Genomic DNA, 23,885 nt, shown 5'->3' on the forward strand with positions numbered 1-23,885 from the left:
GAGGAAGCGGACCAGTTTTTTCAAAGGCTAATTCACACAAAACTATGCAGATTTTTTAGTTAGCATAAGGTGGCTTACTAGCAAACATGAGACGCATAGACTTGCTGGCGGGAGTTTTAGACTTAGGCCTAATCAGAGTTGTTGACAAGCTACAGGTAACGATAATAACAAAAAAGAACGCAATTTTGTAATTTACACGCACAATTTCCTGTTGAAAGCTACTTTAGGGTAGGTTATAAGCATCTAGGTTATTTTGTGTAAAGAAAAGTTGCAAATATCAGTTGTCTTCACATCACCTGTACCGATGCTGAGCTTTGCTCTGCTGCCAGGTTGGAAAGTTAGGCTCTAGCTTGTTTTGGGCGAGAAATTCCCTGAACAATAAGATAGTACAATAGCCATTATAAATCTACCTTCCTGATCCTAAATCTACCTTCTAATTTAAATCTAACTCCAATAAAACTTTCTAACCCCCTTTATCTTTAACTATGGGCTGCGTGACCTGCATACTGTGAAATAGTCTCTTTCCATAACATTGTAATACTTCAGTTATGTATTTTTCAAATTTTTCATTGGTTTGTAGAAAACGTGCATAGATAGTACATTATTATTTAAAAGTACTAGTAAAGCTAGTCTAGATCGGTTGTTAGTTAACAAACAACAGAAGGTTTCTGAAGCTACCAAGAATGCCTCAATATTTGGCTTTGGATTATCTTTCCGAAGTGGTCTGCCAAAAGGAAGCAGACATCAATCGAATGATGATCACGAGCCCGTCTCATTTCTTAGATGGGGATAAAAATAATAATCTTGCTGATAACTTGTACAGAAAACCATGGATGAAAGGTTGGCTTTGGTTAAAACACTGTGTATACAACTTCTTAACATAACAATTATATGTTGCTTTCAATGATAAACAGATATTTTGAGCATATGTGAGTATTTCTGGGTGTATAGCATATTGGAGGACGTGCTCATCACTTTCATCACATTATAATTGATTAATTTGATGATTAGCTTCTCAATGCGCACTGATTGTATAACAGCGGATTGTTTAAAGCTTGGTAGAAGGGTCACCATCAGCACAACCTTAGTATTAGTGCAACAAAGCTCTTATCCTTCACAGGGTTCCCAGCAATCGATTCCAAAGAGATGATTTCTGAAGCAAAGAAAGAATTAAGAGAAATGAGCAAGAGCAGCTGCTCCCTGGAGAGGAATTTCCTGGTTTATGATGGAATCGAGTTCCACATCAGTTCTGATGGATTTGAGGAAGTTATCCCTGACTCCGTTCCTTCCTCGGATACTGAATCATTCCAGCCCCAAAACGGGATGATAAGCATTTTGAAATCAAAGCAAACTCTTGATGAGGTTTTCTCCCGCATCAATGACTTCTCAGGTGACGAAGATATACGACACTTTCCCCATGAAATGATGTTGCTTGAACCATTGTCTACGGATGATGATGTCATAAAGAACTTGTTGTCACTGGACTCTCTTCTCTCAAAGTTAGATGTTATGAACCTGCCTGACCCCACAGAAGAAGTTGATGATGTCATTAGTGATTTGGTGAAATTTGAGCATCATTATGAAACGAGGAAAGAGACTCATGAAAGATTGCATGATGCTTCATGTGATGTGATGTTGTTTTCACCTCTTATGATAAAATCACAAGAGATAGATGAAGATATTTTGATTCCAAACGATCTTAGAAATGAAACTAATCATTTGAATGTTTTACCACTGGATGATAATTTATCACTGGATAAAGTAAGCCAGCATGGTCAATTGTTATTAATGCATTATCATACATGTTATGCTCGGTAACCAATAACAGGTTTGTGCACTTTTCTTATCAGCAAGACATAAGTTCTGTGATGATGGTTTGTGCCAGTGAATTGGCGTCATGTGCAAAGATGCCGTCATCAATTGGCACTCCTGGAGACATTGAAGATATCGACTTGAAAGATAATCTTCTAACAAATGAAGAAATTGAACCCTGTGTCACAGGTCTGTAAGGATTACCCCTTCTTAGGTTGATATTTTTTAAGATATCGCGAACGAAGAAGAAATTCCTGACCAGAGTGGTTTATGAACTTAATCACCTTCTACCACAGAGAGTAATGAGGACGAAGCAAGCTTGTTGGAAATTCCACTTTTTCTCGACATAACTTGCACAACTATGACCCCTTGTTTGGATGAAGTTTGCAATCTTCTGCACATCAAAGAGGATGATGCTTTCCCTGATTTGGCTTTCATGAAACAGTACGTGCTCCGTGGGTATTGTACATATGGATATTGTACATATGGATATGTTAGTTCGTGGAACAGACTTGCCTCACATTGGTGATTAAGATCTTTCTACTAACTGATGTGTTTAGCGTTGTTGAAGATTTCAATGTTTTAAAGCAACTAAGCGTCGTTGAAAGACAACTCAACTTGTGCCACCATCTGCCAACATCTTCTCTTCTCTTTCAGGGTCAGTTAATCTTATATTGAATGGGTACTGGCAGCTTTTCGTTTGCTCAGATAAATATTTGTTCACATTTTCTTTATCTTTACCCTTTATGTTATTAAGTTCCTTGCGTGGAAGTGGAGAATGCTGAAAGTCCAACAGAATGGAATTACAAATCTCTGCAAGAAATATTTAGCTTGAAGCGCGACGATGATCTGAATGATTTCACTTTATGTTGGAATCCAGTTATGCACGCCAATGATGACATGAACAGATTGAGGAGAAAATTTGGAAAGGAAGCTTTTAGCAGAGCGTTGGAGCCACAGCTGTTTGATGTCACATTATTGAAATGTTCTGAGGAATTTTGCTTGATCAGGGCATTAAATGATTCAGGTTCGCTGCCATAATGTAAATAATGAAACCATAAATATTTTGTGGCAGCATTTGGCCCTATGCTTTAGTTTCCTTTTTTTTTTTTTTTTTTTATTTGCGTATTTTTTTTGTTTAATGGACAAAAACACGGAAAAACAGTTTAGTCTTTAGTTTCCTGATCAATAAAAAATTTCTCATCCTGAAACTAACATTGATGCTTCAAAACTCATTCGGAGCTGATTCTTTATGACATAAAGACTTTTTGTTTGTGGTCCCTCGAAAATTTTCTAGAATTCAATTACTTAGACTCAACACATGAGGCTGACGGTGTAGTGGTATTGTCGTAGTTTAGCTGATGAGTAAATTTTTTCTTACTGTTCTTTGAATATATGTGTATGTAAGTAATTAAACGTACACACTTGCTTGTGTACACATGGTATCAAGCCTTTCATGATTATTTTGCTATAAATTTTTGGCAATATCAGTTAATGTGGCAGCTAGTGGTACTAGTAATGCTTCTCTGAAAATAAATCATTATTTTCCGTCAACTTCACAGCAGAAGAAAGCAAAGTGGTTGATAAGAAGCCAGCCAGAGAAGATGAGCTGCCCACCGTGGGACACAGCTCGATCCTGGAGACTGAAAATAAAAAACCTTGTCAGGCAACGACAATGTTGAAGCCTTCATCAGGAAACATCGTCAAAACATCTAAGGTGAGGTTTTCAAACCTCCACCATCTCAAATGTTAACGACACTGTCACTATGTTTATATGATGTCACTGGCTTACCAAGTTACATCTCCATTCAATGCAGGAATCTGCTGACGTTGTCACGATCACAGATGAAAATCTTTGTGATGAGAAATTGAATCTTTTGAAGAGGATCCAGGCTTGTGGACAGAAACCTGCACTCAAGTTCAACGAAGCAGGTCTTTGCACTGCCAGTGTGCTATGCGGGATATCTTGCTGCTGGGTGTACTTCTTGCTTTTCTAAATATGATATTTATGCAGAAAAAAACAAGTTAAGTGTCAAGACGGAACATGTAGATCCACGCTCAATAACTAAGCGCTTGGATGATTTCATGAGATTGCGTGGAGTTAAAACTGAAGTGCTTCCATGGAAGAAAACCAACAGAGGTTGAATTTTCTTTCTCATCCTTCGTAAATTGTCAGCAAACTCTGGCGACTATTCTTAAATATCTCAGGTTTATCTGCCGGCCCTCTCCCAGCTGTTAATAGCCGCGGTGAAAACCTTGGAATAAAAAGAATCCGATTTGCCAAAAATCAGCAAAAAGATGTTGAGAGAACAACTCTCTTGCCGGAGAGTAAAAAGAAATCTTTGCAAACTGGTAAATGCATTGTCTTGTTTAATTGTATTGAAAATTTGATTCAATAGTTGGCTCTGAAACTGCCATTTAAGCTTTTGTGGTCTCTCTCCGATAAATACAATTTCACAAAAACTTTGTTTTCAGATGAAAGTAGAGTTGAAAGACGTGGGATGCCTGACACACATGGAGGTGAGCCATCCTGTGGTAGATCCTTCTCAAGAAAACACGACGTCTGTCTTACAGGTGTGTGTATACCACCATCGTGTGGCTCCATTTGTTTTCCATGTTTATTCTTGCAAGTGACGCAGGTCGCACTGTCAATATGATGTTTATGATTGAGAGAGAGGTCGGACCACTTCTTGAGAAACTTTGCCATAGAAATCTCATATCACATACAACGAGATTATTGATGATGTCTCGAGAGGAATCCCGCTTTATATTGAAACAACAGGACAAATTATTGCAGGTGAGAACCTTTCTACTAGATTGAGGGAGCCACTTTTTATGGATTGCAGCTTGTGACGATCGTTGAATAGTTTGCTGAAGTTCCTGGCTTAGTTCCAAAAAATCCAAGCTTCATAATAAGAAATCTAATAAAGATTTTTGTCCGTCTGTCTAACTTATTCAACATTATTGCCAAAAGTTGCCCAAACCTAAAAATTATTCAAAATTGTGTTGACAAATTTCAAATTTTGCTTTCTCAATTCCTTTGTAGTGAGATTGTTCTGGTTTATATAGTTTTCAGTTTCAGTTCATTGTTTTATGGTGTTGTGTAAAGTTTACTACAAATGCTGCAATATCTTCATCAAACAAAATATGTCTAATTGTGACATCATATGCATTGGACATAAGTACAGTGTCGAAGCCAATGTTGGGACTTTGTTCAAAATATCATTGACATGAAAATACAAAGTTATATTTACCCCAGCACTGAAGCACGCTTTGACTAAAATCTTTATCATTCAATTGAAAATTTCATAGTTTTATGAAGACCTTTGACTTGATTCAAAATGTCAATTCCAGGATCAAGCGGATGGCAAGAAGGACAAGAGCAACTCGCTCTATGCCAAGCTCCTCCACATCCTCGTCTCCATCCTCTATCTTATTGTTCATGTCTCCTACACAACCGCTCTTGGTGAGGTTTCCTCATTATTCTTAAAGCTGCCTTCTGTTCATCACTTTAAGTTTTACTTCTTGGTTCATATGTCATAATGACTTTGTGACATCATAAAGCTCTCCTTCACACAACTGTGCAAGAACTTGAGCAAGATGGTGGCTTCAAAGAACTGGTAGATCTGCCGGACCAGAGAAATCTCTTCAGGAATTTGATGCAAAATCTTCGTTCCATGACGTGTGACTCTGCAAAGCAGCAGGTTCTTAGAAATGAAATATCAAGGTCGAATCATTCTTAAAAAGTTACCGTGTGTGTCGTAAACGCCTTTGCAGTATATTTTTATGCAGTTTTAGTTTGCAAGTTTGTTTTCACCTCGCTGCTCTTTCCTGATATGATCATCACAGGCAACGTTATTGACATTGTTTATATTTTCCACTGGCAAGGTGGTCTCCATTCATCCGAAGCTCATTGAAGTGAAGAAAACTTTGTTAAATTTCTTTGAGAAGGAATCTCGGAAGAAAGTGGCGTCGGACATCAAGGTTCTCGTAATCTCCTGCACGAGTTGTCGCTATCTCTTCTCCAAATTGTGCCGAGAGTTGAACAAATGCGACAACACGTTGCACGCTGTTGCTGCCAGTCCCGACCAAGTTGACATCAACAGGGACGATGTGTTGAAAGTTTTTGAGAGGTGACACACAGCAGCATGTTTTTACTTCAGGCGTATGATGCTGAAATAACTTAAATACAAAACAAATTTGTGAACACAAACGCAACGAGCTTTGATCTTTCCACCAGATACAATGTCCTCATCATACCAGAACAGACCATGTTCAACGAGTTTCCTTGGAAAGCTGTTGCGCTTGTTGTCGATTACGAATACCATGCCGACTCAGCTTGGGAAAAAATCGCAAATAAATTTGACATACCACATATTTCATTTCACTCCATCGTGTGAGTAAAAGTATGCTATATAGCATATAACATAGCATATAACATAGCATATAACATAGCATATAACCAGGGTTGCCATCAGTCTCAACTCAAAAATAAGGACGACTAGAAAATGAAAGACGAATACCACCTTAAACAGTGTACAACAGGAGAAAGCAACCAATGTTCCTAAAAAAAAAAAAAAAAAAAAAACAAGACACTATCTGCATGTTCATAATTTTGGTATCTCTTTGGTACAAAATGGTATCGTAAAGGTGACAAAATGCCCAAAATAAGGACAAAAGTGCCCACCTTCGCCCTAAAAATAAGGACGAAAGTGAAAATAAGGACATTTCTTAGAAAAAAGGATAAACATATTTTCTAAGACACGGACCTTTAAAATAAGGACAAATCTTAGAAATAAGGACGGTATGGCAACCCTGCATATAACATAGCATATAACATAGCATATAATATAGCATATAACATAACATATAACATAGCATATAATATAGCATATAACATAGCATATAACATAGCATATAATATAGCATATAACATAGCATATAATATAGCATATAATATAGCATATAACATAGCATATAACATAGCATATAACATAGCATATAACATAACATATAACATAGCATATAATATAGCATATAACATAGCATATAACATAGCATATAATATAGCATATAACATAACATATAATATAGCATATAACATAGCATATAACATAGCATATAACATAGCATATAACATAGCATATAACATAGCATATAACATAGCATATAACATAACATATAACATAGCATATAATATAGCAAATAACATAGCATATAACATAGCATATAACATAGCATATAACATAGCATATAACATAGCATATAATATAGCATATAACATAGCATATAACATAGCATATAACATAGCATATAACATAGCATATAATATAGCATATAATATAGCATATAATATAGCATATAATATAGCATATAACATAGCATATAACATAGCATATAATATAGCATATAACATAGCATATAACATAGCATATAATATAGCATATAACATAACATATAATATAGCATATAACATAGCATATAACATAGCATATAATATAGCATATAACATAGCATATAACATAGCATATAATATAGCATATAATATAGCATATAACATAGCATATAATATAGCATATAACATAGCATATAACATAGCATATAATATAGCATATAACATAGCATATAACATAGCATATAATATAGCATATAATATAGCATATAATATAGCATATAATATAGCATATAACATAGCATATAACATAGCATATAATATAGCATATAACATAGCATATAACATAGCATATAATATAGCATATAACATAGCATATAACATAGCATATAATATAGCATATAACATAGCATATAACATAGCATATAATATAGCATATAACATAGCATATAATATAGCATATAATATAGCATATAACATAGCATATAACATAGCATATAACATAGCATATAACATAGCATATAACATAGCATATAATATAGCATATAACATAGCATAATATATAACACATCGACACCCCGTGCCTGGTTTGCTTGTGGTTTAATTCCCATTTTCTGACGCCTTCAATGCATTTCAACAACAGCCCGAATCTGGTGAACCATCTTGATGAAAGCATGTCATTGACAAGCGCACCATCTCAACCATGTGCTGGTACAAAATGGTCCATACCAAGCCCAGAGAAGCAACCATGCATCCTGGTTGGCTCGTCAATGGTGGCCGGACTCGGAAACCTGCTTCATCTGCTCGAGACCAGGTGTCTGTTGCTTGTTGTGTAACAATGGTATATGCTTCTGAGTCCTCTTTCGTCTGTATCAGTCTGTCATTGGCTTAACTGACAATATGTGACTTAACAATGAATGTGGTGTTGTGACAATGTACACCTCACACTTACTAAGTGGTCTGTATACATCAAACATGCACACATTAAGTGATGCTTGTCTTCCATATCAGACACGACATAGTTATAATGGAGCGAGATTACAACTTCCTCCCCGATGCAGCAGAGCAACATCCAGACATCATCATCGACCCAACAACCTGCATCTTACTCGCAAATGTGTCAAATAACCTCAAGAAAGGTCCCTGTGGCAGATTGACTTTTCATTCTACTTGTAGCGTTCTACTTGATGTCTATGTAGCGGGGCTTACATCTGCATCTTTCTCTGCAGAGAGCGGAGATGAGAGAGTGAAGTCAATCCTCGGGAGGTTGACAACAATCAGAAGAAAATTCTCCACTTGCCATGTCATTGTGACGTCAGAGAGTGAAGATGTCAGCCCGGGGATTGTGTAAGTTGTCGGATTGATCGATGCGCATCAATTCCTCATTGTGTGTTCTCATTTATAGATTGTCTGGATGTGGTTCTGCTGCCGTGGTTCTGGCCAAGGTTCAAGCTTCGGTGCGCGACTTTGAGTCATCGAACAAATATTTTCAAGTGAGTAGTGCGAGTAGTTGGGTTAAGATATCTAATTATCTATGTACGATCATAATTTCTACAATCCAGTATTCAGCCAGGCAGGCAGCAAATGCCAGATATTCAAACTTGTCAGACAAAATCTAAATAATATGTTCATTCGAGTGATGTTGCCACTAACAACTTTCATCATTCGTTATAACGGCTGCTCCGACAAACTTTGTTGTCAACTATAGAGCTGAATGCGAGTCATAGCCTCCATAATGAGACAGTGTCTCGACCTTATTACGAGTCATAGTCATTGATATTGTTGCAGGTTAAGGTGTCAGCTTGCTCTAGCACAGAGAGCTTGTCAAATACAATCGCTTCCATTCTAGATGAAGCTTTCAAGAATGGAGACATTGAAGATAAGAAAAACTTTATTGACAGGTCTAGATTGTTTAGGAAATTCTTGCTTTTAAGTCACGAGCTGTGTTTTAATTGCTGCTCTGATGAAATCACAATAGGTCATGGCTGAACGCACAAATGTCTCCTAATGAGCAGCTTCTACTTCATATACCTTCCATGAACTCGCTGAGTGCACAGTTCATATTGTCCAAGTGTACGCCGGAGCAAATTTGTTTGTCAACTTTAGAGCAATTGACGCTGAAATTACCAGGAGTTCCAGAAAATGTTCTGAAGGTTTTTTATCTTCTATTGCTTGCATTGGTTCTGTGATTAGTCACAGTTGTGGATTAATCAAGACTAAAACTCTCAGCCCATACATGCAGGAAATGCTCACCTACGTGCAGGACAAGCATGAAGTGAAGATGCAAGCAGCTGTTTCCATGCATCCAGGTACCTCTGGTGTGAGCAGCCGACCAACATCGGCGAGGACTAGCACGGAGGGAGAAGGAAGGCCAGTGAGCAGACCAGTGAATGCAGCCGGTGCAAGTGGACACAGACAAGCCACCGGTGTCCAAGCCCAGTTCAATCCTTGGCAATTCAACCATCGTGTTGGTAACGAGAGAGGGGAATTCCCTCATCAGGCGAGAGGATATCTCCGGAAGAAGTTGCAAAAGGTCGACGATCAAGTTGAGAACTTCCCCAAGAGAGCAAAGTTTGATATGGCACCCAGCAACTCATCCAAGCAACCTACCACACTCGAGCTGACTTCTTCATCGGATCACAGTAGGGGAGTTCCCTTTCAACAGTCCACTTCGCAACAAAGGAGAAGGGAACCCTTAATAGATCTTAACCCAGCAAAAGATCCCACTAAGCACATATTCTCCTCCGTCCCCAATGTGAATGGGGGTTTCCCTACAGCAGACCCAACTTGGCATTGTGACGTGACAAAGTTGAACAGAGCTTCCCGTCAAGTGCCCCACGTCACAAAGCACCCAACCAACGCCATGTTTGCTTCTCATGCCGCTTCCTTATCTACCCCTGAACAATATAAGACCCCGTTCCCACGAGCTGCTGGGCATCTATCTTCAGATTTTAAAAATAAATCGAAGCAAAGCGTTGAAGTGAAAGATCCGACCGCACTTGTTCGCTCAAATTTGAATCACGATATGACCAATCATGTAGGTTTACGCCAAACTTCTGACGAGGATTTTAGTCTGCTGCCATCCAGCGGTAGCACCACAGAGAAACATTCCTTCCAGTTCGATGACTTCCATACGCACCGAACCACCGGCTTGTACCCCACCAAAGCACGTCCCGGGCTGATGAGAAATGCAAACATGGGTGAGATACTTCGCACCGATGCTTTAGAAGGAAACATCATGCAAGGTAGGTCCAAGTTGCCTTCATATGACATTGTCGTTATTGTGAAATGACAATATGGTTCAATAATCTAATTGTTATGCAACAGAAGGAGACAACGGAGTGTTGGAATTAATGGAGACTGCCAGGGACAAACTTAAGGAATTTGTGAAGCGAAACCCGTCAAGATGTGCGCCACCAACTCACCCCCCGTGGAACCCCGCAAGTATGTGGAACATGTGAATGCGTTATCATTTACTATTGACGCGTTGTTCATTTCTCTCCAGTATCACGTCGAGCTCTTCATGCAAATGTTCCATCAAGCTCTGGGCAGAGAAGCGTGCATCTGTGAGTTATTTCTGGTTATGAAGTTATCGAACCAGCACCTTCATATCAACTGTTACGTTACAGATACACCAGCGCTGAACACCAGAGAACCACTGCATCCATTCACCCTGGTGCATGGGACATGGTAGGTGAAGATTGTGGTTGTTGTTTTCGTCGAGTGATCTCATGCAGTTTATCACGCAGGGTGGGTGTAGACTGGATGAGACGAGTGCAGAAGGGGCGAGTGGTTCAGTGAATATCGGGATCGCTCAAGCGTTTCGGCAACGACGCCAGTGGAACGGTTAGGTTTAACTTTCCGGTTATCATTGTCTGGATTTCCTTGTAACATGTTCCTCTTGCAGGTTGTGGCCAAGTTAAAAGGATATCCCAACCCCTGAAAACCCCCGCACGGGGTAAGGCGGCGGTGATGACCCCGCACGCCAAACGCAAGTTGCTGACGTATGAGAAGGTTCCCGGCAATACGAGCGGACAGACCCGACTAACTTTTTATTGATCTTGTTCAAAGTTAAAGAGTTTTTTGTTTTAGTCAGATTTTATTCTTTTAAGATGTCTATGTGTTTTGTTTTTGGCAGTTGTTTTCAGGTAGTTGGAAGATTACAATATTTTTTCTACAAAGCACGGCTTCGTATTTATTTATTTTACAAACAGCGGCAGTTGTTTTATAGACTTGAGTATTAACTCATTAAAGAATGAGACAAAGAAGTTACTGCTGTAAAGAAAAAATCATAAAATCACTGAAAAGCACGCACGGGGCACAGCCGTGTAAGATGTGATGATGATTGTTCATGGATCCCTCGCACAAATGAATCTCGACTCGGTGCTCGTCATCGCGCATGGAATGTTCATCCATCTCTTCTTTGAAGCGACGACGACGCAATCTCCACCTTCGCTGGTCGGATAATTCCGCTTCCAGTTTGTGAAGATCGCTTCATCCCCTCCCACCCACTCCCACACAGTGGGGTTCAGCTTCCTGTTCAAACCTGCAAGAGAGCATCTGGTTTTTGTCTCGTGCGAGGAAGACTTAGACCGGGCGTGGGAAGAAATCTCACCGATCCAAAACTGCGATTTTCCCGCCAACTTCCACAACCAGTTGAGCTGCTTCCTGTTTTGCACTGACACCAAGTGGGCTGAATGTTCTTCGCGGCAGATCCGTTGTGCGGCGTTCCAACTTATTTCAGATCGACCAGACGAGAGAAAAAGGAAACATCTGTTGGAAGAACTAAGTTTTAAATTTCAATGGTTTATTATCGATTAAGATCATAACAAGTTGACTGCGTTAGTATTTTACCGATTTTCAAAATCTTTCCACCCGTCTTCACAGAATTTTTCTTCGGAATTTTGAGTCAAGAGTTTCTGTTTTCCACTTTTGAGAGAGGTCCGTTTCCATGGCACCCATTTTGCACCGTCACAATGGTAGAGAATCTTTGCTACTGGATCGTAGAAAAGGCGACCTCTAGTGGTCAGGATGCAAGGTTTGTTGATTTCCGTCCCCTCATGCTGCTGGAATTTTAATAAACTTCGATGATTAAAGCGTTCATAGCGAAGATGGAAAGCGCGTGTTGTGTCGAACCAGTGCCACTGTCCTACGTAGCTGGGCACTAACCTGTTCACGTGATGTGATTTCGTCGTTTCTTCCGTGGATGACGACTCGAGCCAATGCATCAGAGTTCTCAACTTTTAAATTTCCCTGATACTAAAAAATAAAGTAGCTTGTTGAACCGAGATTGAAGTTGTAGCAAACCTCGTTCATGCATCAGTGACATGCGAAAACAATCATATAAGATGTCTGTGGCACCAGCGGTTCTCCAGGTTGCCTAAGAGCGACAGTTGGGTCGTCTTGGACTTCTTGGGGTGGAGAGCGCCCTCTTCCTGTTGGCTGTCTTGGCAAATCTATGGAGTAAAGTTGTCTCACAAAGCTGTTCGCGTGAAAAAATATTTAAAATTGTTTCCATATTAGACAATGAAGTTGACGGAGAATTCAAACCTTTCTGCAACGAAGTTGTAAATCTACCTACAAGCGGGACACCTAGCGAGCGTTCATCTGCTTCGTCCACTGTCGCTGGGAGAATCCCGTGATACTGAGTTAAAATTATGACGACGATTGTTATTTGAGATGTTCATTGATTTCAAGACCACTCGTATGACGTCACTCACCGTCCAAATCCTCGTCGTTCGATTTCTGAAGTAAGTTGAAGGTGGGATAGTCGCTCCATGTCCAAGCTTGCCGTATCTCACCTTCCTTGGGGCTGAAATTTATGACCTTTAGCACGGTTGACTTGTTTGTTGCGTGTTGATATCGTTACCATAGTTACCTGCACTTCCCGGAACCAACGACGAGTCGTCACGTGACAGTTGGAGTTGCTTTGAATTTTCCTTCCCAGATAATTTGTTTGTTTTCTTTCTTCTTTTGTTAGTTCCACGACCACCTGGACATAGTTTTATGATAATTCATCTGTTTCCGGTTAATTACGAAGATGCCTTGTTTGAAAATTTACCTCCCTGTGGCGAGCAAGTGAGACGAGATCGATCGAGGATCACGACTGACGTCGAAGTTTTTCGTGGAGTCAACACGCAGTTCACCGGTGTGTGGAGTTTTATGAGAAATCTTTCCTTCCTCTCCTCCAGATCGTCATTGACGATGGAGACCTCCCACTCACGGTGGCTTACATCTGCGCAAACATCAACTACTTCATCTCCAACTAATGCAAGTTATCAACTTTTCAGTCGAAATCTCGACACCACTGTTAGACTTTCTGTCGCTACCTGGGTCGAACTGTATCTGACTTGCCGAGTTCGACTCGAAATCAAGCCTGGACTTTGCTGAAGCAGATTTTATCTTAATTCCGGAAAATGAAGACGTCATAAGGTTGCCATAGCGACGAATGCTGATGGACAGGGAGCCGATATTTTCACAGACCTTGAGCCTTGCTTGCGTCATTTCTATGCGGGACCAGGACATGGTGAATCTGAAATAACATTGTGACGTGGATATCTACCAACAAAATCGCTGCTTTGTGATGTCATACTTGTTGTCTGTTAAGGTATTTCCCCACGAATCTTCTACGTCAAAAGTGAAGCTGTCGTTTGTCACGTCAAGCTTGCTTGAGATGACGTAGATGACGGCGCGATGGTTGAGGTCGTCTTGTGTGAAGTGAAGCGCATCGAGTTCATCGCCGCCAACCTGCAGGTTCATTCAGTGTTTTGCTCAATGCACTCACCACCATACAACTGTCAGCCCCATGCAATGTAATTCATGGCTCGTTCGCGCATTCAGCTTTGATCTTACGCGCTTGATAACTCCATACGAGGGCGGTTGTGTGACGGTGAATGCAATCTCACTGGGGTCGGTTGTTCCGGCATCTTCAGCTCTTAACGCGTTCGAGTCGAGGTGGATCTTGTAGAAGGGGGCACGGCCGCGTCCTGGGGAAAATTACGTCGCATGAATTTGTTCCGGGAGTTTTATGATTTTCTAAAATCTCGTTTAGTTCCAGTGGGTCGAAGTAGACCGGAAATATCGGTGAAATTTTTACCTGATGCGTCAATTGATGTCGGTTCTCTGTTGATCGCCAGCGTTGGAGGATCTTCATCGATGGATTCGATTTTCAAATAAAACGTCACCGGTTCTTCGCACCTTCTCCCTGAAGTTAAGATTTCATCAGAATTAAGTCCCCGCAAGATGTCGCGATTTCATTCATGCGGCTCCACCCACCCAGATACATGAACCCGGTGTGGACGCCGTCTGTGACCGTGAACATGAACCTGTCGATCCGAGACCCATCACCGCTATGCTGATAAGTGAAGTCTCCGCCTTCTAAATCTTGTTGCGTCACAAATCTGTTTCTCTCGTTCACTTTAATTCCTCCCACTGATAAGCTTCCGTGCTGAGGCAGTTCGGTCAACACCAGCTTTAAGCTGCCTGTGCCGAGATAGAAGTTTTAAGAAGACTCACCGCTCATTGGCGCTCGCCACACTGTCTCGTGCTAAACTCGCCACAGGTTTAACCAATAGAAATCCACCTTTTGCTGAATCCGGGTCCTCGATGTTAATGATCATGTTGCTAATGGCAACAGAGGATCCGCTGTAGAGCATCAGTTGACGACCACTGCCCGCATCCAGAGAGTCCATGAAGAGTGTTGGGAGTTCAGCGTCCACAGCAGTGACGAGGACGTTGACATCCGCTTCCCGCTCCTTCAGCCCGTTGCTGGCCAACACCCGGAAAGTATCGAAAGGAATATCGAGCTTGCTCGTGTGGTTGTACACGACCTGGGATGACAAAGGAAAAGTTTCATGCATGATTGAGGCTCATTGTTTGCTCATTATTTCATCATTGTGACGTTGTGTAAAGCAGGACGAGCTCACATGTCTTGCCAGTAAGTCCAGCTGCGTGAACATTTCGATTGGAACATTTGGAAAAGTGACGTATTCTAGATGACCTTGTGTCGGTGGCCTTATGAGGTCATAAGTGATCTCTTGCGGTCGGTGCGAATCGTCGCGGGCGACAATGACGTCAGTTGTTACAAAAACCTAAAAAACATCAAATAACTGCATTTAAAATATTTCTTCATTGATACTTTCGACAAATGGTTTAAATTGGGAAATACCCACATCAGTTGATGATGTCATACAAAACGTACTTGTTGTCCTTCGTTGACACGCAGGGGATGGGTGATGACGTGGATCGCGCTTTTCTTGGTGTGTTCGATTGTGATGACGAAGTTCTGTCGCGTGGTTGTAAACTCGCCGTCCGTCACCGAAAACCTGAACGAGTCCTGAAATTGACAACGCTCGGTGATTGCACGTGATCGTTAAGAAATTTCGTTTCTTTGGAGCTTTGAGAAACCTGCATCGTCATTTTGTGATGATGCGTTGTCGTTAAACTCCGGCAACGCGATATAAAACACTTTATTTCTATATTTCTCATAGATATTGATGATGCCGTTTAGGCGAAATGTCTCTGTCTATTAATTGATCCTAAATAATTTAGTTGGCCGACCCTTGACCCCTCTGCCGTTATGACCTTTACTATATAGTACTATACTCTATATCCAATTGTCAAAAACTAAAAAAGCCCTTGAATTAGGTGATTTCAGTTATTTTAGACCATATCTTGCAAACAAAATGTGAGAATCGGAACTTTTACAAAAGCACGATATCCGGGACTCGGCGCGAAATCGTCGGGCAAGGGGATAATGACTCAGTCCAAGGATAGAGATTGTCGCATGTGCCTACATACTCAGCATCAAGCATCGATGCTTCCATTTAGCTCCCACCTGTCCCTTGGAGCCCAGCACACTCGCATGCTTGTACCTCAGCCTGTTCATCTCGACGTCGTATTCAGTGAAGGTGTCGCCGTAATCCAGGTTGATCCAGGAAGTCACGTTGTCGTCAGCTGAATAAAGATAAAGACACTTGCAAAGACGTTCAACCACAACCTCCTATCTTCCCATATTAGCTCCATGGTATGACATGAACAGGTTTTTATAAGATTGATTCTATTTACTTTTAAGTTGAAGATAGCCCCGGCGTGGAACTGAATACAACTCGTACACAAGCTCTGAACTAGTTGTGTCGTCATCACTTGTCTGAAGAGCAACTCCACTAATCACCTGCGAGGAAGCCAAGACAGTTATTGTAGTTTGCCTTCATCTTCTGAAAATTTACTTTCACTTTCTTACACTCTGAATACTTCTACTCATATTCATCTATTTGTCACTAATTTAAGTCGACATGTTCTGTAGTTGCAGTAAATTTTACCCGAGTTCCTCCAAGCTCCAGAGTTATTCCTCTGTTCCGGGCGATGATTGGCCTCTCATCGTTCATGGGAATGACGTCAACCACCTGCAATATCATCGGTTAAAATTCGATAAAGTTTTTATTTACCCAGAACCTTTTATTTATCTCAGATGCAAGAAATGCCGCAACTGGCCCAGAGTTATTCTCTCACCATCGGTTGTCTCCTTGTGTGTCTTCCATCTGTAATCTTCAGTTCGAACCAGTCTCTGTGGTGCTCGCTTCCATCGTGCATGTACGCCGGCAACACCATGTTGTTATGCAGCTGGTAGAGTGAGAACTCCTCCATGGCTTCCATGCCGTGCATCGGGTGCCTGCCTGGAAACTGCCTGCGCATGCAAAGCGATGTATGTTTGACAAATATTATGCTTTGCTGTGTCCAGCAGGTGGTGGTTAGTTGAAACCGGTGTCACTTTTGTCAAAGGATTAAGATTAATTCCAGAATAAAACTTAAAATATTGGAAAAGGCCAAGACCCTGTTTACTTAATTATGGGAAGTTGCCAGAACTTGTTGCTTTAATGGAATTATTCAGGCCAGTTTAAACTTATTCTGGTGATGATTTTGTTTTGTTGCTGACATAAACGCGTATTCTCGTGCCCTAGACAAGTAACTACGTCATTCGTCATTTGAGACACGGAAAGAGTTAGATTTGCGCTCACCGGTTTGCATCCCTGCGGAGTCTTGTCAGCATCTCCATTTCATCCATCACCATCCCGTGATGTGGCTCCTGGCTCACTCTTATCATGACCTGAGCAGGAAAGTGATGAGGAAGAGCTGATCCTCGCATCCGGAATCAACATGACTTACCTCATCTTCAGGTTGATCGAGATCTTCGATGGATAGCTGGAGCGTCCTCATGTGTCCCTCCTCACAAGTCACATTCTCCACCGAGATGATCGGTTCCTCATCGTTCTGCGGAGTTATCGAGATCAGGAACGGAACCTGTCACCAACAACAGCATAAACTCATAACTCTACCATCCAGTTACTTTATGTTCTCATTTATCAAAGCAAAACAATGCCTGGTTTTCAGCTCTACCCGAGCACGATTCAACCCACAAATGTTGGGTCGTTCTGGGTTGAATCGACGCGAAATCCCGGAGCATCAATGACGATGGTTGATGTCTGAGTTCGACTGTAATTGCCTCTCACCTCGGCAGATCGATGTTGTCCGTCCGTGACCGCGACCGAGAACTGATCCGAGGTGGGTTCGATTCCTTCGTGCTCCGACTGCTTGTAGCGGATGAACCCGGACATCAACTGCTCGTGCGAGAAGGAGGTTGTCATCTTCCCGATTGTCTTCTCGTACCCGGGTCTCGGAGTCATGTCCTCCAGGTACCCGAACGTTGGCGGGGAGGTGACCAGGTAAGCTTGAATGGTTTAATATCACTTTTATGATTGACATACCGGTGATTTTTTAAAATTAATTGATGTTGACTGAACTGGACTTTAATATAACTTTGCAGCCATAAATTTGAACGATAGAAAGCAATGACGTCATTCGTACAACTTACTTAAGTTAGCACTCGGCGTGTCGACATCGTCTGCCATGATGTAATGACTTGTGATTGGCTGCACTCCGCCTTCGTCGCACAGAAACACTCGCCGGCCCAGCGCTACCCTTGGCGGTCTAGTGTTGGTGGGCTTGATGGTGAAACGTAGATCCTTTGTTCTCAGTGTAACCCCGTCGATGTCCAACGCCACACCTTAATGCGTATAAGATGTTTATTGTGGTCTGGTTTATTGAGGAAATGTCCAACCCAATCTTACCTCTTCTATCCGAAACCATCACGGTTGCTATGTCTTGTATCGGGGACTTTCCCACTTCTCCCCCGTTGTGCGTGTAATAAACGCGCCCGTTTGTGATGTCACTTTGCTTAAATGTGATGGCTGGCTGAGCGGAAAATCATAATATCAAGATAGTTTGGGAACATATAAATAACGGATTGTATGAAAACGGAGCTCACCTCTCCGTTAATTGTTATGTCCCCGAGCTGAGGCGGCGTCAGGACTTCAAAGATAAGTGACTCGTCATCGGTATCTACGTCAGTGGCGGCGAGGAATGCAGAAGTTAACGCAGCAGCGCCTCCCTCCTCCACCACCAAGCTGCCATTCCCACCTGAGATATCGTTTATGTTATCACTCACTCTCTCTTGTGGTAAAACAATGTGATGTCGATGGGAATTACTTGTTATGGTCGGTTGTTCGTCATCAATCGCTTCCATTTTAATCGGTAAAATTGCGGAGTGGTTTTGGTTGCCATCGGTGACAGTGATCTCAATCTCATCCTGATGCTGCTCCGAGCCGTCATGCGCGTAACTTATCCTGAACATGAGATTCCCGTTGAACTTTGTGCTGCTCCTAGCGCTAACGTGGCCATTGGTCAACCGGCAAACTTTGTTCGGGCACCGACCTGAATAGCTCCACGTCCCGCATCGTGAAGATATCTCCGACTTGTAACGGCGAGTTGTCCCGCATGACAGCTCCGGCTTGTGGTGGTATAGTCAAGATGAGTTTTAAATCTTCCAGAGTTGTGTCGTCATCCCGGAGCTGTATGACATCAGCAGCGATGATCTCACTTCCGCCCTCGTTCAAGCAGAGCTCTGTAACTTTGATGTTGGGAGCCTACCAATGTTGCATCGATTAAAAATGTTGTTCGACTTATAAGAAGCGCTCTTCATCGTCTTGTGAGCAAGAAAGGATGATTACGGAAAAGGAGCACGTGGCAAGCTTATGAAGTTATAAACCAACTAATTTGTCATTACATTGCTCCGCTATCGGACGGAGCTCAACGTCGACCTTTATTCGATTGAACCCTCCTTGAAATAATCGAAACCACAGCAGAGTTCTATCGCGCCGAGTCGAAAGTGGACGAGACTCACCAAGTTATCAACGGGGAGGATTGTTATCACAAACTTCTTCCCATCCAGCGCTTTTCCTCCATCATCACTCACCGAGAAGACGAACTGGACGTCAACCGGATGCAAGCCGACGTCCGCTATCGGGGGCATGTACGCCACCTTGCGGTGATTAACGGCGCTTTGAGTGAACGTTCTGTGTGCGAAAGGTGGCGCGCTTGGTGTGAGATAACCAATTAATCTAAGTTGAACTTTGCTCGATTTATCGTTAACTTTATATCAAATCATTAATTGATTCATTAAGGACAATTGATTCAAATAAAGGCAATTATTATGTCATAGTTGACCTGAGGACGGGCACGGACGGGTCCTTCATGAGCATGACGAGGTCGTCCGTGAAAATGAGACGTCCCGCGTCTCTATCTGTCCCGTCTACTCTATACGTCGGCGTCGTTACTGTGTATGTGACATCAGAATGGTCGTCTTCTACGTCGACATAATGTAGCTCCTTGCTGTTGATGTGGATGACGTCAGTCTCATTTACAATCAGCGACCTGCGAAGATTATTACGTCAGAAAGTTTGTAATTTGCGCCCAAATATACCCAACTCTTCGATCTTTGATGCAAGTTTTACTATTATTACATAACAATGGCATTGTTAGCATCTTTGAGCGATGGTCGGTGATTCTTCACTTATATTATCAGCAAGAAGCCATAATGGGTTGGTTCGTAAAACCAATTTATCTTTGCAGCGGCATTAACATCAAATAAAAAGGATCAACTAGTTCACTCACAGGGAGTTCCCATCCGATGGCTGCGGCGGTTGGTCGTTGACTGGTGTGATTTTTATGGACACTCGTTGCGTCGGTGAAATATTGGGAGTCGGTCGACTGCTGTCTATCATTTGGAACTCGAAAGAGTCTTCAAACTCTTCACTACCAAGATGCTTGTAGTATATTAAGCCCTAAGTGCAATGCATATCTGTGGTTGATAGTTTTCACTTAAATATGACATCTCTTTGGAAACTTTTCTCCGGGTTGAGGAGTCTTCAATATATTTAATGCTCTCACCTGGTAGAGATCGGATTGCTGGAAATTCCCCACCGACCATCCGGCCCTCTCCCACTTCCTCTTCTTCTGCACCTCTCCTGCTCTCGGAGGAGTTGTGATGTTGAACTGGATGAAGTCTGCGCTCGAATCCGCATCAGACGCTTCCAGCATGAAGCGGTGGATCATGATGGTCTACGGAAGATGTTGATAAATTTGAATTCTCGCATCTTTTCATCCTGGATCTCTCACCTGCCCTTCCTGGACCTCGAAGACGATGTTGTTGATGAGGAATGGAGGAGCGTCGTCTTTTGGAAGGATCCTTATCGGAAGCTTGAAACGGGTGCTGTCGTAAAAAGTATTATAACGTCATAATGGAAAGATGACGTCATAAGGACTTGCATTGTCACCTGTGCAGGCCATCGGTGATCCTGAAGACGACAAAATCTTTCCTCGTGTCTGTGTCGTCATGGTGATAAGAGACGAGGCCATTTTCTATGTCGTTCCAGCGGAACGTGAACCCGGGTCTGCTGTTGACGTAAAGTCTCCCCCGCTGCATCCCCCCGGCCAGGATGAAGCGAACCTGGCCATAGATATCTCATGATACTTTGAACAGGGTGTTTTTTGCGTCATAACCAGCATTAATCCCACATTGTACCTGGTTAATGTCATCGTTATCAACCACTTGGAGACAATTATGGTCGATTGTCCTCGATTGACCTTCCAGCATGATGAGACCTTTATTCCAGGACACGTGAGGCGCATTCGTATAGGACACCCGCACAGACAACAAACACTGAAGTATTTGAAGAAATTGAAATAATTAAATCAGGAGCAAAATGTTAAGGTCTTTGAATCTACCCTGGCTCCAGTATTTTTGCTTTAAAATAATCGCAAACAATTCCATTTCTTATCACAAGTCTGCTAAAAATATTAAGCTTTAAACAAGATCTTAAATTTTAAACATTCTGTTTTTCACTGATTATTCCTGTTTATGAGCGGGTTACTTTCATAGGTCGGCTTTCACTGAAATACTCATCGTAGACGACAAATTCCACTTCAAATGTCTGACGCTCAGAGAAGCTTCGGTTGGGAGGATTGTAAGCAATCTGGAGATCTTGAAGATCCTGTTATGTCACAATTACACAATTGTCATGATCATATTGTAGCATATCATGCATCACATCATCATATTGTATAATGTCATGAATCTTATGATCATACGGTAAAAACATCTTGCAATATATTATCATCCTGTGAAATATCATGCATAATATTGTATCTCATCAAGTAAAGTCATATGACCATATTGTGTCATATCACGTAACATCTTTAAAACTTTCGCTAAAAACTCACCTGCTGTCGGAAAGAGGTGATTGGTTGGCTTTCATCACTCAAGTGCGTCATAAATCCCTGTTCCGGTGCCTTTGTGATGTTGAACACCAGTCTCTCGTTGGGGGTTTCCCCGTCAACGGCTGCGACCGTCATTGGAAGAAGATTGGTGACGACAAACTGGTCCACCTGTGGATCGTGAACTGTCTTGGTGATGTTTTACTTATTGTTGAGTTAACGAGTCTGAAGTGAAAGAACTTGCCTCTAGGATATACATGTTTGAGAAGCTGGCTTTCGGAGGTTGGTTTGGAAACGCATCCGTGATGGTCACAGGGAGCCAGTGTCTCTCCTGCTGCAAGATTCTCATGGAGCGTCTAAATTCAAATATTTCAAGCGCGGTAAGTAATGGCGGCTCTCATCGACAGTTCTTTTTTATAATGTGTCCATGGCTTAAGCATTTATACCAACAGGATCGCAACGAAATAATCGGAAACTTTGTTTTTAAAAGTTATTTTTTTTTATCGATCTTAAAGTTCATTAAAGTCTACCTGTCCTTGACAACCACGTGGATAGGGATGTAATCAACATCCGGAGTAGGAGGGGAGAGATGCTCGTACCTGACTCCCATCAGGAGGAACTCATCACAGAGGCGAGGAGAGTCAAACGCAAGAGGAGCGTATTCTGCATCTCTGTCACGAAAAAGAATTATCCTCAGGAACAAAAATATCATCCATCCAATTTTCCTGGTTTCATCATCGCCAGATCAACCAATTTCCCCACTAGAGATTGTTTGAAAAAACCAACCTGCTCATTGGTCTTGGTGAAGTCTGGTTGCTTGGTGCGACCAGCTGACCATGGGCAGGGAAATGGAAGAAGTCTTTTCTCTCAACCATCACTTCGCACAAAGTGTCAAAGTCTCTGTCGTAATCAAACTGCATGACGTCACGAGTTACCGGGTTCGACATCTTCAACAAAGTGAGGGATGGTTATATCTGGTGTCTCTGGTTACCGAATGGTTTATTTCATCAAAATGGTTTCTATAACTTAAACAATGTAAGGTTGTTGTAAGCAACATTTAGTCCAAGACTCAATGAGTTTTATGCGACACTTCATAAACCAATAATTCTAACCACAGCTGGTAACTACCTTGCTGGTAGTCGGCACCGTCAACATGACTCCATTTATTTGAATAATGTCGCATCTTGAATCGACGATGCTAATTTCAACGACGAAGCTTTCCTGCAGAAACAAAGATCTTAACATGCAGGTGCTTGTCATAAAACCATTCACTGCAAACCATGCAGCGGCACCTCTATGGTTTGGTTGGCGTCCAGTATATAAGCTCTCAACTTGACCTCGTCTGACCTAAGAAAGGGCGATCCGTTGTGCTCGTACCTGACAGACTTGTGGGGGTAGCTGCAGTCAAATACCTGATGGAGATTCATGACCAGCTTTATAAATATCACTCGACGTTTGTAAACAAACAATTTTCAAAAGTTATTATGACATCACAAACAACCTCAGGTATTATGACGCCGACACGTTGATACATTGGTTCGTTCTGGACAACTTCAACTTTGCATATTTGTTGCGGATCGAAGTTGAATTGTAGAACGTCATCGTCGAGGTACTCCATCCGGCCATTGGCGACTTCCAGTCCTCTGTTCCTCTTCACCACCTGAGGACTCCCCCCCTCCACCAAAATCGTCGCGATCAGGAAGAAAAAACCACGCATTCTACTCCTCCTATGACGACGGTTTTATTTAACTGCTAACAAAGATAATTGTGACGTCATAAATGTTCAGGTCTGTAGGTCGAGAATAGATCGCTAAAATGAACGCGTCTTGTCCAATCAAAGGTCATAAAGTTCTAATTCTACCGCGACCGGACCAATTTTTACGAATCGCGCTTCTCGCTTCGGGTCTGAATCGGTGCCTTTGTGATGTTTAAGTGAGCGAACAGATTTCTTCACAGCACCAAGCAAACGGCGCTTATGATTGCATACAGAATTGTGACGTCACTATAAACCTCGCACACAGGCGACTGCTTGAGGGAATTCGAAGCGAATGAGGTTTCCTTCACTCGAAAT

At 41.8% G+C, this 23,885-nt stretch overlaps 2 protein-coding genes across 4 annotated transcripts; one reads left to right on the top strand and one right to left on the bottom strand.

Moving 5' to 3' along the window:
* Positions 1 to 584: 584 nt before the first annotated feature.
* LOC143459136 (uncharacterized) lies at positions 585 to 11,388 on the top strand. Of its 2 annotated transcripts, none has more exons than XM_076956126.1 (28): positions 585 to 840; positions 1,121 to 1,761; positions 1,851 to 2,001; positions 2,109 to 2,256; positions 2,373 to 2,470; positions 2,570 to 2,839; positions 3,375 to 3,529; positions 3,630 to 3,744; positions 3,827 to 3,952; positions 4,021 to 4,164; positions 4,288 to 4,386; positions 4,452 to 4,609; positions 5,167 to 5,278; positions 5,377 to 5,516; positions 5,701 to 5,945; positions 6,053 to 6,208; positions 7,848 to 8,018; positions 8,216 to 8,343; positions 8,434 to 8,551; positions 8,610 to 8,697; positions 8,993 to 9,105; positions 9,183 to 9,357; positions 9,447 to 10,449; positions 10,532 to 10,648; positions 10,710 to 10,770; positions 10,834 to 10,894; positions 10,954 to 11,050; positions 11,112 to 11,388. In XM_076956126.1, exons 1-28 carry the CDS (start codon positions 684 to 686, stop codon positions 11,261 to 11,263), a joined length of 5,199 nt encoding a protein of 1,732 aa, XP_076812241.1. In that variant the 5' UTR covers positions 585 to 683; the 3' UTR covers positions 11,264 to 11,388. The 2 variants fall into 2 exon arrangements, with proteins under 2 accessions (XP_076812241.1, XP_076812242.1); XM_076956127.1 differs by having other exon boundaries at positions 3,378 to 3,529.
* LOC143459135 (FRAS1-related extracellular matrix protein 1-like) lies at positions 11,387 to 23,562 on the bottom strand. 2 transcript variants are annotated; one of them, XM_076956124.1, is made up of 44 exons: positions 23,316 to 23,562; positions 23,107 to 23,226; positions 22,943 to 23,035; positions 22,601 to 22,761; positions 22,345 to 22,485; positions 22,059 to 22,170; positions 21,821 to 21,985; positions 21,472 to 21,591; positions 21,123 to 21,260; positions 20,875 to 21,047; positions 20,717 to 20,810; positions 20,489 to 20,659; positions 20,213 to 20,382; positions 19,766 to 19,972; positions 19,443 to 19,614; positions 18,974 to 19,185; positions 18,749 to 18,885; positions 18,528 to 18,679; positions 18,331 to 18,454; positions 18,075 to 18,266; positions 17,713 to 17,930; positions 17,369 to 17,503; positions 17,221 to 17,309; positions 16,715 to 16,889; positions 16,525 to 16,608; positions 16,271 to 16,376; positions 16,041 to 16,159; positions 15,405 to 15,539; positions 15,130 to 15,294; positions 14,787 to 15,033; positions 14,480 to 14,686; positions 14,301 to 14,408; positions 14,057 to 14,190; positions 13,797 to 13,951; positions 13,534 to 13,736; positions 13,266 to 13,439; positions 13,083 to 13,196; positions 12,925 to 13,016; positions 12,755 to 12,848; positions 12,566 to 12,660; positions 12,374 to 12,463; positions 12,059 to 12,267; positions 11,820 to 11,977; positions 11,387 to 11,750 (listed from the first exon to the last, which is right to left on the bottom strand). In XM_076956124.1, exons 1-44 carry the CDS (start codon positions 23,529 to 23,531, stop codon positions 11,554 to 11,556), a joined length of 6,573 nt encoding a protein of 2,190 aa, XP_076812239.1. In that variant the 5' UTR covers positions 23,532 to 23,562; the 3' UTR covers positions 11,387 to 11,553. The 2 variants fall into 2 exon arrangements, with proteins under 2 accessions (XP_076812239.1, XP_076812238.1); XM_076956123.1 differs by having other exon boundaries at positions 12,059 to 12,270.
* Positions 23,563 to 23,885: the final 323 nt, after the last annotated feature.

Source organism: Clavelina lepadiformis, chromosome 5, assembly GCF_947623445.1.
Source record: "Clavelina lepadiformis chromosome 5, kaClaLepa1.1, whole genome shotgun sequence".
In the NCBI taxonomy this organism is placed as follows: Eukaryota; Metazoa; Chordata; class Ascidiacea; order Aplousobranchia; family Clavelinidae; genus Clavelina; species Clavelina lepadiformis.

Excerpts from the sequence above, each read along its gene's own strand:
- LOC143459136 (XM_076956126.1), top strand. The coding sequence starts at position 684 with ATGCCTCAATATTTGGCTTTGGATTATCTTTCCGAAGTGGTCTGCCAA. Across the intron at positions 3,530-3,629 it reads ACATCGTCAAAACATCTAAG|GAATCTGCTGACGTTGTCAC; the intron begins GTGAGGTTTTCA and ends CATTCAATGCAG. Across the intron at positions 9,106-9,182 it reads AAGAAAAACTTTATTGACAG|GTCATGGCTGAACGCACAAA; the intron begins GTCTAGATTGTT and ends AAATCACAATAG.
- LOC143459135 (XM_076956123.1), bottom strand. The coding sequence starts at position 23,531 with ATGCGTGGTTTTTTCTTCCTGATCGCGACGATTTTGGTGGAGGGGGGG. Across the intron at positions 18,267-18,330 it reads GATGGTTTCGGATAGAAGAG|GTGTGGCGTTGGACATCGAC; the intron begins GTAAGATTGGGT and ends ATACGCATTAAG. Across the intron at positions 15,295-15,404 it reads GTGTCAACGAAGGACAACAA|GTTTTTGTAACAACTGACGT; the intron begins GTACGTTTTGTA and ends GATGTTTTTTAG.